At 48.7% G+C, this 13,328-nt stretch overlaps 2 protein-coding genes across 3 annotated transcripts in view; both read right to left on the reverse strand.

Moving 5' to 3' along the window:
- Nucleotides 1–700: 700 nt before the first annotated feature.
- Nucleotides 701–13,328, reverse strand: part of RAB6A (RAB6A, member RAS oncogene family) — a 177,519-nt gene continuing 164,891 nt past the window's right edge. Inside the window, exon 8 of one of the 2 annotated variants that reach the window (XM_069969580.1) lies at nt 701–1,103. In XM_069969580.1, coding sequence (XP_069825681.1) covers nt 985–1,103 — 119 coding nt within the window. In that variant the 3' untranslated portion in view covers nt 701–984. The remainder of the gene's footprint in view (nt 1,104–13,328) is intronic. The other variant, XM_069969579.1, reaches the window with a different exon arrangement.
- FAM168A (family with sequence similarity 168 member A) overlaps nt 2,178–13,328 on the reverse strand; it is a 41,168-nt gene continuing 30,017 nt past the window's right edge. Inside the window, exons 3-8 of the mRNA XM_069969578.1 lie at nt 12,760–12,840; nt 6,926–7,054; nt 4,769–4,911; nt 3,767–3,941; nt 3,500–3,630; nt 2,178–2,652 (exon numbers count right to left, since the gene is read on the reverse strand). Of these exons, the coding sequence (XP_069825679.1) occupies nt 3,518–3,630; nt 3,767–3,941; nt 4,769–4,911; nt 6,926–7,054; nt 12,760–12,840 (641 nt within the window). The 3' untranslated portion in view covers nt 2,178–2,652; nt 3,500–3,517. The remainder of the gene's footprint in view (nt 2,653–3,499; nt 3,631–3,766; nt 3,942–4,768; nt 4,912–6,925; nt 7,055–12,759; nt 12,841–13,328) is intronic.

Consider the following 13,328-nt stretch of genomic DNA (forward strand, 5'->3'; position numbering starts at 1 on the left):
AGGCAGCATTTCACACGTACATAATAAGGATATGCGTGTCTACAGATCAGAAGAAGTGACAGCACCATAGTTACCTATGATGCTGTCAGTTGGGGCCATTAGACCGACAATCAGGTCGGGACTTGTGTTTATTACACACGTGTGAATGCGGCCCAAAGGGAGGTATCAGCTGTAACTGTAATGAGTTCTCACGACAAACGATATTCCATGTACAGCAATGCAAACAATTATTTGTGGTCTCAGGGGTTGGGAAAGGAAGGTCTTTAAAGGGGTATCCCAGTTTTGATAAAATATAAAGATGTTGCCAGCTCAGGGGGAGAATTAGAAAAATACCAAAAAAATAAAAAAGCCTGTACTTACCCAACCCTGTTCCCTTGTAGCTCCAGTTCTTTTCTTCCAGGTGCCATGATATCCTCTTTTTCGGCTTCCAAGATGAGTGCTCTGTGCAGGACATGCTGTCTTTGAGTACTGTCTTAGTCACTGAGCACCAGTCTTGGAAGCAGGGAAAAGAAAACTGATCAGGGAATCATAAGGAGAACGGGAGCAGCGGGGAAAGCGCTAGGTGAGTAAAAGTTTCTATTCTATTCCCCCCTGCCAGTGAGCAGACTGCAACACCCCTTTAAAAATGAGACTTGCTTTGTCAAGTATTGCTTACTGTTATTTACTGTACCAATCCAACATTCCAACACGCGCATACTCTTTAGTCACATTAAGAGCTGAAAATTATGGTGAACACACCTACCTGCTGCAGAAGCCTGGCCAGACTCCTATATAGGGACTGTATTGAATTGTGGAAGATGTTATTTTTCAAGATATGTGACTACTGCCTCGTATAAACACTACATATCCTACAATACAACACAGCAAAATATGCACGGTACAGACACTAAATCAGCCGGGGGGTGGAGTGGCGGCAAACAAAAACATGGTCACACAGAGCTATAAGCAGCTCTGGTTGGGTCTGGAGAATGAAATAAGTGAAGATCAATAAGGCCGATCCAAACGGACAGCATTATAGGGATCTATGATGTACGGGTCATCAGAACAGAGCTCAAAAATGTGCAAAAAAAAAAACCAAAACCTACTAAAAATAGTGTCAATCAGGATATACAAATCTCTCCAAAATGATATAAGGTTTACAGGAAGGAAAGTTTAGCAGTTCAGGGGTTCCATGAAAGGGAAAAACAAAACAAAAACTATACTTCCCTTTTAAGAGTATAATCAGAATAAGTGTTAATGAGACGAACTGAACAGTAAAAACAGGTACGACAGTTAATGGAATTTTATTTTCCTTCATTGACCAATAGTTTTCCCAAAAATATCTACCAAAAAAAAAAAAAAAAAATCCTAAAATTTTGTCTATTTCGATGTCTACGTATTCTGTCAAAATCCAGTGCAAAGCTGAGGTAACAATGTGACTGTGCACGGAAAGGAAGGGGGTTCGGAGTCATGTAGAACTAACACGTAGCTAAATAAACATTGGGGGTGTTTGTTAGGAAACTGCTAAGAATACGGCATAGACTAAGGCTTTGTATATTTGCATATCTGCTGCGGAAGCAAATATCAAAACAAGTGATGGACTGTGAGAAGGGGTGGGCGTTATAGAAGAAAACGCTTATTACCCCTATGCGTTGCCGTGGGTTGGCCGAGCACCAACGCTTTATGACTAAATAATCTTCGTTGCCTAAACACACATGCAAACGTCGTATTGTTCTATCTACAGAACACTCAGGCTTTCTACTGTAACACTGTCTCACAAATACAACATGTCATAACTAGAGTAAAACCGGCCCCCTGGCGCCGACTGCAAATCTCCAGATGTCGGGCATATAGTGGTGGTGTATTTGTGATTGTCTGGTTGCCCAGTACATGTGGTAGCGTAGAGATCTCCCTACAGCGATTATAGATATATATATATTTATGTAACGCCCTCCCAAAAAAATTTTTAACTTAAAAAAACAAACAATGAAATAACAGACACAAAAGGTGTTTTGTGCTTTTACAGAAACCGGTGGCTATTATACAACTAATTATAATACCAATAGTTTTCCCACATGAAAAACTAGTATAGCAGCCTTGAAATTCTTTGCAAGTTTAGAACCACGTAACAAAAAAACAAAAAAACACAAAAAAAAAAATGCAGTTGTCCTATGACGGTAAAAAAAAAATAAAAAAAAAAAAAAAAAAATGAAAATTGTTCTAAAAGCCGTTTGTAGACACAATTCTAAGCTTTTGGAAGACACCATTTTTTTAAACTTAATTTTATGAACAGGATTCTGGGAGGAAAAAAAAAACAAAATAAAAAAAATTAGACTGAAATAAAATAGTAAAAATGAATGTCTAGTGTGCCAAGGATGTGAAGGAAACTGGATGAAAACGATGATGGTTAAAGCAGAGGAACCTGTGACGGCAGATACATGGCGGCCCCAGAAGGGACGCGGGTGTCTGCGCGCGGCAGTGGGGGTGACTTATGGGAAACTGAAGAGGTTACAGAAAAAGCAGCTTTTTACAAAAACACTAAAGAATATTTAAAGTGACCGTTGCACTTTCGTGTTTCATTTTGTTCTTGTAGACAAACTTGGTGCCGACGGCCGGTTGTTCAAGCACCGATGTAAGACTTGAGCAGTTTGCATACAACGTTTTACTCCAGACCTGCAAGACACACAAGGATTATTCTATTAGTGAGTGAGAGAGAGATAGATATACAATATTGTTTTTCCAGGGTATCCCTTTAAGAACTTGACTGATGGTTATACAACTTTGTAATTAAAGGGCAACTCCAGCGAAAAAAAAATGCTCTTTCAAAGCAACTTGTGTCAAATATTTAAATAGATTTGCAATTTACTTCTATTAAAAAAAAAACTCAAGTCTTCCAGGGATCCAAAAGTGGCAATAAAAACTGATCATCATACAAAAATAGAGCTTCAAAAATATTATGACCGACCAAAATTACCCCTGAACAGAACGGCGCCAATGCAGAGAAGCCAGTGTACGGCAGTTTCATCCACGGGTACTGGGCCAGGGCTGAAGCACTGAAGGTGAGCCGCCCCGCCCCGCCCCCAGTGGGAGGAAAGCCCGCCCCTCTATGCCGCGGCTCCATTGATTCTAATGGAGCAGTGTCAGAGGGGAGGTCCAAAAGGACAATGTTGCAACAAAGATCCGATAAATTGTCCCAAAGTATATTGAGCTAAACACATAAAAAAAAAGTGTTACAGGTAAAAGAAGCAGTCTTCCCCGTACCACTGGCGCGTTTCGGCCGGCGTTAGGCTTTGATCACTGTATGCTTATAGCGTTCCCCAACTTGTGGCTCTCCGGCTGTTGCAAAACCATAATTCCCATCATGCCCTGACAGACGTCAGATGGAGAACCACAGGTCAGGGAACACTGCTCTAGGCTTCAGAGTTACATACAATCACAACCTTGTTGCACTATGACCTGCTGTTCACCAACCATCCAGCAGAGGTCCCACAATCCTCATTTATCATCAGGCAATACTTACATGGACAAGACAGCCACTTTACCAGTGGGGGGGTACGTAGCTGTAAGCTGGGGTCCCTTGGGCTCTGTATGTTGGCACAGAGACGGGGTGTGCTCCTATGGCAGTGTGCTGAGGTGTGGTCAGCAACGTACCTGAGGGGAGATTAAAAAACAAACACATGAATACAAACATACAAGTATAGATGGTTTGTAGCACATTTCTACATTATTGTGGAACCGGGAAGGGCACAAAGTTATGAAGCCTTAGAGGGGATGGCAGGTAGCCTACCTGCTGACATGGCCATGGTGGTCCCAGCAACCATACCCATTGTGACTCCATTGCTTCGTGGTGCAGCTATGGGAGCCGGGTAGATTGCTGAAGGAATGCTGTTTGGTTGGACCACAGTGGTGTGGTGGATGACGTGGGGCTGTGCCGCATACACAGGCTGAGTGTAGTATGCACCCTAGGGAACACAGGAGAGGACATCAGTCAGAGATACAGCAACACATACAGAGCAGCCTATATACCCTAATATCCTTCACACCTACAGCCGCCAACCCAGCAGGCACTGCTCATCAAACATTGTCGTCGCTGCATGTCCAGAAGCCTGGGTAAGCTTGGTGGCTCTTGCTAAAGGGCATTTACCCCATATGAGATCATCAGTATACAGGAGGCAGACTATGATTACTGTGCACTAGACATGAATACAACTGGGGCAGGCTCAAGTCTTATCATTCAACATTTGAATATCGGTGAACGAAGTTGGATGCAGCCCTAGGGAGTCCTGGAAAACATGGATACTGCCTATGGCTGTGCCAATGTTTTCCCAGACTCCCTAGGGCTGCCTCCAACTTCTTCAGTCACTGTTAATCAAATGCCGAACAATCTGACTCTAGCGTGCTCCAGTTGCGCTCAAGTCTACAGTGCACACCTACCCGATATCCACTGTCAGCTGTGATTCTCATGGTCTGCAGGTGGCACTCAATACTTCCTAATACAGCAGGCTTATGTGCCTACAACAATTACACATAGCCAACTAATTCATGAGGATATCATATAAGAGCATCCCCAAGAGACCCACTCAGACGGCAGAGTTGCATACAATCACATCCTTGTTGCACTATGACTTGTTATTCACTGATCCCCCAGCAGAGGTCCCACCATCATTTATCATCAGCACAATGGATCGGGCAATACTTGGACAAGACAGCCACTTTACTGGTGGGGGGGGGTACATAGCTGTACACTGGGGTCCCTTACTAAGGGCATGCTAAGCTGTGCTGGTCTTACCTGGGCATATAAGTTCTGCTGTGGGTAGGCACTTCTGATGGGGTACATCGCTGTTTGGTAAGGGTTTGGTGATGGAGAGTACGGTGGTGGGGCACTGTTACTCTGGGCAGGTGGGACTTTGTATGGGGTGCCAGCGGTGTACCCTATAAATTAAGGGAAAAAGAGAAACGAGAGTACAATTTAAAGAAGTCCTTCCGTAACAAATTTTGACAGCCGGCAGTACTAGCAATGCTCTGCCTGACCAGCTCCAGGACCCCCACTAGAATGCATTTCCCCTTGAAGTTGTGATGACGTCACGACTCGGGGGTCACGACTGAGGAACAGACCGCTTAGCCAATCAGTGACTGCAGCAACGTCCCACCCCAGCCCCCAACTAGCTGAGCCGACAGCCTATCAGCTAGGTCATGATGTTGGTTCTGCTGGACATACAGAAGCAGCAATCAAAACACTGGAGAGGTGAGTTAAAGGGAACCTGTCACCCCCCGTGCCGGGGTGACAGGCTCCCGACCCCCCGTTAGAGACCCCTATACTTACCTCATCCCGCCGGGTCCCGCTTCTGGAGGTGGTCGGGTCCCGGAGATCTCAGCCGCTGCAGCCCGGCGCGCGCGCTGACAGATGAGTCCAACGCTCATAGAGAATGACGGAGCGCTGGACTCTCCTGTCATTCTCTATGGGTGTTGGACTCATCTCTCAGCGCGCGCGCCGGGCTGCAGCGGCTAAGATCTCCGGGACCCGACCGAATCCAGAAGCGGGACCCGGCGGGATGAGGTGAGTATAGGGGTCTCTAATGGGGGGTCGGGAGCCTGTCACCCCGGTACGGGGGGTGACAGGTTCCCTTTAAGGCCCTATTCTACAGAACGATTATCGACCGTATTCGGCCAATAATCGTCCCGTGGAATAGAAGGCAATGATCAGTCGACATTGTTCATGTCGGCTGATCGTTGCGTCGTTTGTCTTTCAAGCATGGTGGAAAACAAACGACTGATAGCAGCGATTTGCTGCCGTCACTCAGTAGAAAAGGAGTGGCGGCAGCAGACCGCCACTACCCGATATGGGCTGCCCGGACGATCTAGCAATCACCCGGACAGTCTCCCCGCACTCAACTGCTCGCACTGCCGCGTGTAACAGTGGCGGCAGCGAGCGGGGAACGAGGAGGAAACAAGCGCTAACAGCGCTCGTTTGCTCCTCAGTCACCCCACGGAATAGGAGCTTTACTATTGTTTGTTATGTTCCTCCGGCCACTGCAGAAAAAAAAAATTCATGTGGCTGGAAATCTCCTTTAATAACCAGCCGCTGTTTATTAGCCTGAATTTTTTTAATTTTTTTTTTTAATACATTTTTTTAAGAGCTGGAACCTACCTGAGCTGTCGATAGCCTCCACTAATGGGGCCAATATAGACTATGAACACTTGTGATTAGGGCCCTGTGATATCCCCCCCATTTTCTAATAGATTGTAAGCTTGTGTGTCTATATGTTTGTATTATAAAGTGTTAAAGATCAAGTTGCTGCTATACAATGATTCGCAACTAGTGGTAACGGCTACATAAATCCACATACAGTGAGCTCCCCCTAGAGGGCTAGGGTTGAGGTGCAAAGAAAAACTGTCAACCTCTCGTCTGGAGTCAGTGTCCCCCCCCTATGTTATCTCATGAGGTAATTTGCGGCACGCTGTATATTTTTAGCACAGTATAGACTGTGTCAGTCTATACTGTATCTCTGGTATACATTGAGGAGAAGGCTCTTCACTCAGCAGGTCAATCCACCTAGGAGATGGAAATGAGGAGAGCATCTTATGGCCTTATTCCACGGGGCGATAATCGTTCGGATAATCGTTAAATTGTTCAGACCGAAGCGATAATCGTTCGGTTGAATAGCAATTAACGATTAAACGGCGGAACAAGAAATCGTCGATGGCTTAATGAGACCTGGACCTATTTTTATCGTTGCACGTTCACAAATCATTCGCATGGAATAAGACGTCGTTTGGTCATCCGCAGTAGCGACAAACGCAACGACAAGACGGCAAGAACGATAATCGTTTCGGGGAATTGGGTGAACGATTTCAGGTTGTTCGCAATAGCGGTCGTTTGAGATCGTTTATCGTTCATGATTATCCGAACGATAATCGGCCCGTGGAATAGGGCCCTTATACTTACTGAATGCGGCAGAGGAGGCTTGGTAAGTCCTGTTCTCAGTCCCGGAATCGACAGGAAGGTGGAAGGTGCCCTCAGTGGTGCAGGATGAGGAAGGGGTCTGTGGCCACGCTTGTTTCATCAGGAGTGTAGCTTAAAACAAGAGAGAAGACTGTTCAGCATCAGGCACAAAATGTGTGGGACAATACTGCCAAACACTAAGCCATGGCTCTGAGCTCTTAACTATAATCAGAGCGACCATGCCACAGTATTACAGCCCAGGCGGGCACAGCGATGGGCGACTGCACAAACATTTACCACCCAAGCAACAAAAATTCTTTGGGTTTTGGATGAGCGCAGAACATGACTGAGGGTGCCAGGGAGCTTGCTGCGATCCAGGATTGGCATCACACCAGTGGTGACAGCTTGACGCAGTCTCACATTGCTGCTGCTGGCAGCTACATACAGCCTGTCACTTCTGAATGACGGGCAAATGTAATTCTAAAGAATGGGATTCAAGAGCGGGATCTGCTGCTGCGTGATCAGCGCGACCTCTCTAGCGAGCCGAGCAGTCAATCACAGGGGCTTAAGCCCTCCTCCTGATGACGCCCATGATTGGGTGAAACTAGTTGAGGGGCTATGCGGTCTTTGTTTTAATATACCTCAATCTGTCCCAGTGTTATATACATATATTACTAGTAGTGATCAGGGAATAGTCTGCAGCTACCCTCTTCACTTTATCCCTATTAGGGACGTACCTACTATATTATAGAAACGGGACGGGTGTGTGTGTGTGTGTGTGTGTGTGTTTTAAACTAGCAGTTATACACAGTATACGTTTTAATAAGAGCCAATTAAAAGCTATATTTTAGATTTAGGGACCATGTAGGTGTGTGTTTGGGCTGTTGGCCCTATTTTGGGTGTGTTGTTAAGTATCCACCTAGTGTTATCCCTATAGGCACCCAGTGTGTGTGTTTTGGCTCCTGAGGACACAGCACTCTTCCTGATCTTATGGCCACTCTGCGCAGGATCACTATGAGAAGAAAAAAAAATGTGCTCTACAATGTGGTACAGTCCGGTCTCTAACAGTGGCTACAGAGGGTGTAGAGACCAGACTGTGCCAGTGACTGCAGGGGGTGTAGGGACCAGACTGTGCCAGTGACTACAGGGGGTGTAGGGACCAGACTGTACCAGTGTGACTGCAGGGGGTGTAGAGACCAGACTGTACCAGTGACTGCAGGGGGTGTAGAGACTGGACTGTACCAGTGACTGCAGGGGGTGTAGAGACCGGACTGTGCTAGTTATTGCAAGGGGTGTAGAGACTGTACTGTGCTAGTCATTGCAAGGGGTGCAGAGACCAGACTGTACCAGTGACTGCAGGGGGTGCAGAGACCAGACTGTGCCAGTGACTGCAGGGGGTGTAGAGACCAGACTGTACCAGTGACTACAGGGGGTGCAGAGACCAGACTGTACCAGTGACTACAGGGGGTGTAGAGACTGGACTGTACCAGTGACTGCAGGGGGTGTAGAGACCGGACTGTGCCACTGACTACAGGGGATGAACAACTATTACAATGTACAGTCCGGTCTCTGCACCCCCTGCAGTCACTGGCACAGTCCGGTCTCTACACCCCCTGCAGTCACTGGCACAGTCCGGTCTCTGCACCAACTGCAGTCACTAGCATAGTGCGGTCTGTACACCCCCTGCAGTCACTGGCACAGTCCGGTCTCTACACCCCCTGCAGTCACTGGCACAGTCCGGTCTCTACACCCCCTGCAGTCACTGGCACAGTCCGGTCTCTACACCCCCTGCAGTCACTGGCACAGTCCGGTCTCTACACCCCCTGCAGTCACTGGCACAGTCCGGTCTCTACACCCCCTGCAGTCACTGGCACAGTCTGGTCTCTACACCCCCTGCAGTCACTGGCACAGTCCGGTCTCTACACCCCCTGCAGTCACTGGCACAGTCCGGTCTCTACACCCCCTGCAGTCACTGGCACAGTCCGGTCTCTACACCCCCTGCAGTCACTGGCACAGTCCGGTCTCTGCACCCCCTGCAGTCACTGGCACAGTCCGGTCTCTACACCCCATGCAGTCACTGGCACAGTCCGGTCTCTACACCCCCTGCAGTCACTGGCACAGTCCGGTCTCTACACCGATTCTCCAGCTATACTGCAGACATGTACGGGAAGTGAATAAACCGTTTCATGAGGACACCGACTTCCTATTAACTTGACCTATGTGATATGTGATGACTGATATTACAGGGAGGTGGAAGGGGGATAAATAACAGAAGCTCATGAACAGATGATGGGATCTGTCAACAGGAACATGGGAAAGCCGGCTGTTCTCATATACAGTGGCTCATAAAGTAATATCACACAGAACATCTCCTGAGAAAATTAAACTGCACATCATGTGTCGTCCTGCGCTGCCAATCCACATGCCCATCCCCCACCCATCCAACGTCCCCAGATAGTATTGCACATCCACTCTGTGCCGCTCAATTCTTCCACTTTTCCAATATCCGCTTGGTGTTTGTGAATGAGACCTTCCTATACCCAACAAGGTAAAGTGACCATTACAGGAGAAAAGCCCTGACACACTGTAACGAGTCAGCAGCTCAGATACAGATGCTTTACACCATTTATAGTTCTCTCACATAGCACATGTAACACATCTAAATGTCTAAGAGGGGACCAGAGCCGTGTCGGGGCAAAGTGTGGGGGCCAGAGCCGTGTTGGGGGAAAATCGGGAGAGCCCAGAGGTGGTAGGGGCCAAGACGAGGGAAAGCTGAATCCATCAGCCACAAATGCACTCTACTATGCCAAACTGAGTCAGTACAGCAGGCTGACCCATTGTATATACTACTCCTGCATTGTTATTGTATGTATGTTGTGCTGGTGGTAACTAGGAGATGAGCGTTTTATACGTGAAGGACTTTCATGATTAGATAGACATGCAGCCTAAAAGCTATGGCTGGCTACATAGGTCAATGTCTGCTGGCCATCTAGCTTGGAGGAAGCCCCAGGTGCCTAAACGTGGGGGAGCCCGAGGGTGGTGGTGCGCCTAGACAAAGCGAAGCACAGAGGTGGTGGCCGCCTAGAGGAGGGGGAGCCCAGAGATGGTGGTACGTCTAGACGAGGGGGGAGCCCTGCGGGTGGTGGTGCATCTAGACGAGGGGGAGCCCAGAGATGGTGGGGAGCCCGAGGGTGGTGGCGGGCCTAGACAAGGCGAAGCACAGAGGTGATGGACGCCTAGACGAGGGAGAGCCCAGAGATGGTGGTGGGGCATCTATAGGGGGGGGGGAAGAGCCCAGAGATGGTGGTGGGGCATCTATGGGGGGGGGGGGGGGGGGGGAGCCCAGAGATGGTGGTGGGGCATCTAGGGGGGGGGGGGGGGGAGCCCAGAGATGGTGGTGGGGCATCTAGGGGGGAGCCCAGAGATGGTGGTGGGGCATCTAGGGGGGGAGCCCAGAGATGGTGGTGGGGCATGTAGGGGGGGAGCCCAGGAGATGGTGGTGGGGCATCTAGGGGGGGGAGCCCAGAGATGGTGGTGGGGCATCTAGGGGGGGGGGGGGGGGGGGGGGGAGCATCTAGGGGGGGGGGGGGGGGGGGGGGGAGGGGGAGCCCGGAGATGGTGGTGGGGCATCTAGGGGGGGGGGAGCCCGGAGATGGTGGTGGGGCATCTAGGGGAGGGAGCCCAGAGAGGGTGGTGGGGCATCTAGATGAGGGGGGGGGGGGGGGCAGAGATGGTGGTGGGGCATCTAGGGGGGGGGGGGGGAGCCCAGAGGTGGTGGTGGTGCATCTAGATGAGGGGGGGCCCAAAGATGGTGGTGACAGCCAGTTTGATAATAAAAAAATAAAAAAAATAAAAAAAGGAGGATAATATAGAATATATCTTCTTGGTCTGGACATTACTGGTGCGCCTTTAAGAACCAAATTTATACAGAGCGTGAAATAAAAATGAGCTGAAAAGGAGAGGAGGCGCGTTCACGGTCCAGCGGAGGACGACACGGTGGCCGGTCACCACATACACCATAAGGGAGGGGGGGCTCTCCGGCTAATTCCACCCGATCGGTGGCTTCAAACATGATGAGCGATTATTAAATCCTTGCAGGAAATCCAATGTAACAAGCAGAGGGAGCGAGGAGCTGCTGAAATATTCATGAGGCCATGACTGCTGCAGGAAAGAACTAGGACGGCCGAGGAGGAATGGATGAAGACAGTCGGGGGGGGGGGGGGGGGGGGTCAGCTGCCGTGGAACTACAAGTCACAGCAAGTCCTGGCTGTTAAGCGATATACTCCACCTGTCACCCAGATTACATTGGTAATTCTGCTATCTAGATGTATGGACAACAGAGTCTCCGCTCAGCTTCCTCAGACGTATCACCATGATGTACTAGGTGGAAGCTGAGCTTTAACTCCCGTCTCTAGAAAAGGACATGGCCGCACATTCTCCTTCTACAAGACTAAAATTAGACTCCCCATTCGGGCTGCGCTCTTTCACCCGCGTCACCGCTGCGGATACATCGTGAGCGCCAGAACTTTACATTCTGAAATTAAATATTTCATGAAAACTGTTTCCACATGAAGGGACGGCCGTTGCGTGGCATCTATACGGAGGCGTGACCAGGCCCCCCCCCCCCCCAATCCCGTCCAGCTGCAGCAAGATGCTTAAATCCAGGCATTGTAAGCTAATCTGCAAAGTGCGATAACCCGCGTGACGCCCATCAGGCTGCAGCCGCTCCACATCTCTGCATATTAAGTGGGGCACTCACATAGCGAATGAAGCGGAAAATAGGACCGGCTCACTGTCTGCTGAAGGGGCTTATGGGGATATTTACATCATTACGTCTCTTACTCGTCTATAAACCTTCCTCACAAATCCATACAGTGCTAGGAGCCAGGCTCTCCATTCTGAAGGATTCCATCTACTGGCTCTCCTCCATCACCTATACTCCAGAGCTGCACTCACTATTCTGCTGGTGAGGTCACAGATTACATAATGTAAATGATTTAATGTATGTACACAGTGAGCCCACCAGCAGAATAGCGAGTGCAGCTTTGGGATATAACAGGATGTAACTCAGGATCAGTAATGTAATGTATGTACACAGTGACCTCACCAGCAGAATAGTGAGTGCAGCTCCGGAGTAAAATACAGGATGTAACTCAGGATCAGTAATGTAATGTAGGTACACAGTGACCCCACCAGCAGAATAGTGAGTGCAGCTCTGGGGTATAATACAGGATGTAACTCAGGATCAGTAATGTAATGTATGTACACAGTGACCCCACCAGCAGAATAGTGAGTGCAGCTCTGGAGTATAATACAGGATGTAACTCAGGATCAGTAATGTAATGTATGTACACAGTGACCCCACCAGCAGAATAGTGAGTGCAGCTCTGGGGTATAATGCAGGATGTAACTCAGGGTCAGTAATGTAATGTATGTACACAGTGACCGCACCAGCAGAATATGAAGTGCAGCTCTGGAGTATAACACAGGATGTAACTCAGGATCAGTAATGTATGTACACAGTGACCCCACCAGCAGAATAGTTAGTGCAGCCTTTTTACAGATGATAAAACCTTTCTATGAATATGTAGAGACAAGAAAAGACATAGCTACCAGCGTGGTGCTCCTTATTTCTGTATTATCTACCCATCTAAGCTTCTGCTGCCCCCCCGCCATTCCTTCGGAGGCTGCAGGTGAATGGCGGAGATCTATCAGCCTGAGCTTTCCGCTCTCTCTCCCCAGGTCGCTCAGACAGACAAGCAGCATTAAATATACATAGAAGCGCCTAATGTGACACAGCCAGCTTGACACCGCTTGCAGCAGGCTGCCGTTCTTACCTGGGGCATAGCCTGGGCTGCTGGTGGCGTACATGTTGGCATTATAGGCAGGAGCGGCTGTGGGGTATCCAGCGGGGTAACCTAGGGGGAAAAAAGAGATGACATTCAGTGAGAAGCGCAATGACAAAAAAAAAAGGAGAAAGAACCCTGAAAGGGTTAAAATAAATCAACACTAAAAAATGCAGCTATAGCAGAATATGTAGCAGCGGAGATGGCGGATAACAACATACAGATGCCGCCATCCTCCTGCTGATGCCATTGCTGTTTCAATGATCTGTATGGCCTCTTTCACACTTCATGCCTCACCTTGCCTTGCTGTCAGTGAATGGAAACCTGCGGCCATATGTCCTATTGCCCCTATCACATGACAGAGGATGCCATTAATGAAGACAACAAGTCTGACCCAAAGGAGCGAGCGGCTGCACTTCTCTTATTGTTCTGGATGGGCACGTGACATTGCCGGGATAAGTAAATGGCCGCCCGGGGGGGCGGGATAAGAGCTTCACAATACACGCTACATTACAGGTCACTGCAGGCAGCCGGCGAATCAATAATGCTGGAAAGTGGAT

The sequence above is a fragment of the Dendropsophus ebraccatus genome, chromosome 5 (genome assembly GCF_027789765.1).
Source record: "Dendropsophus ebraccatus isolate aDenEbr1 chromosome 5, aDenEbr1.pat, whole genome shotgun sequence".
NCBI classification, from domain to species: domain Eukaryota; kingdom Metazoa; phylum Chordata; class Amphibia; order Anura; family Hylidae; genus Dendropsophus; species Dendropsophus ebraccatus.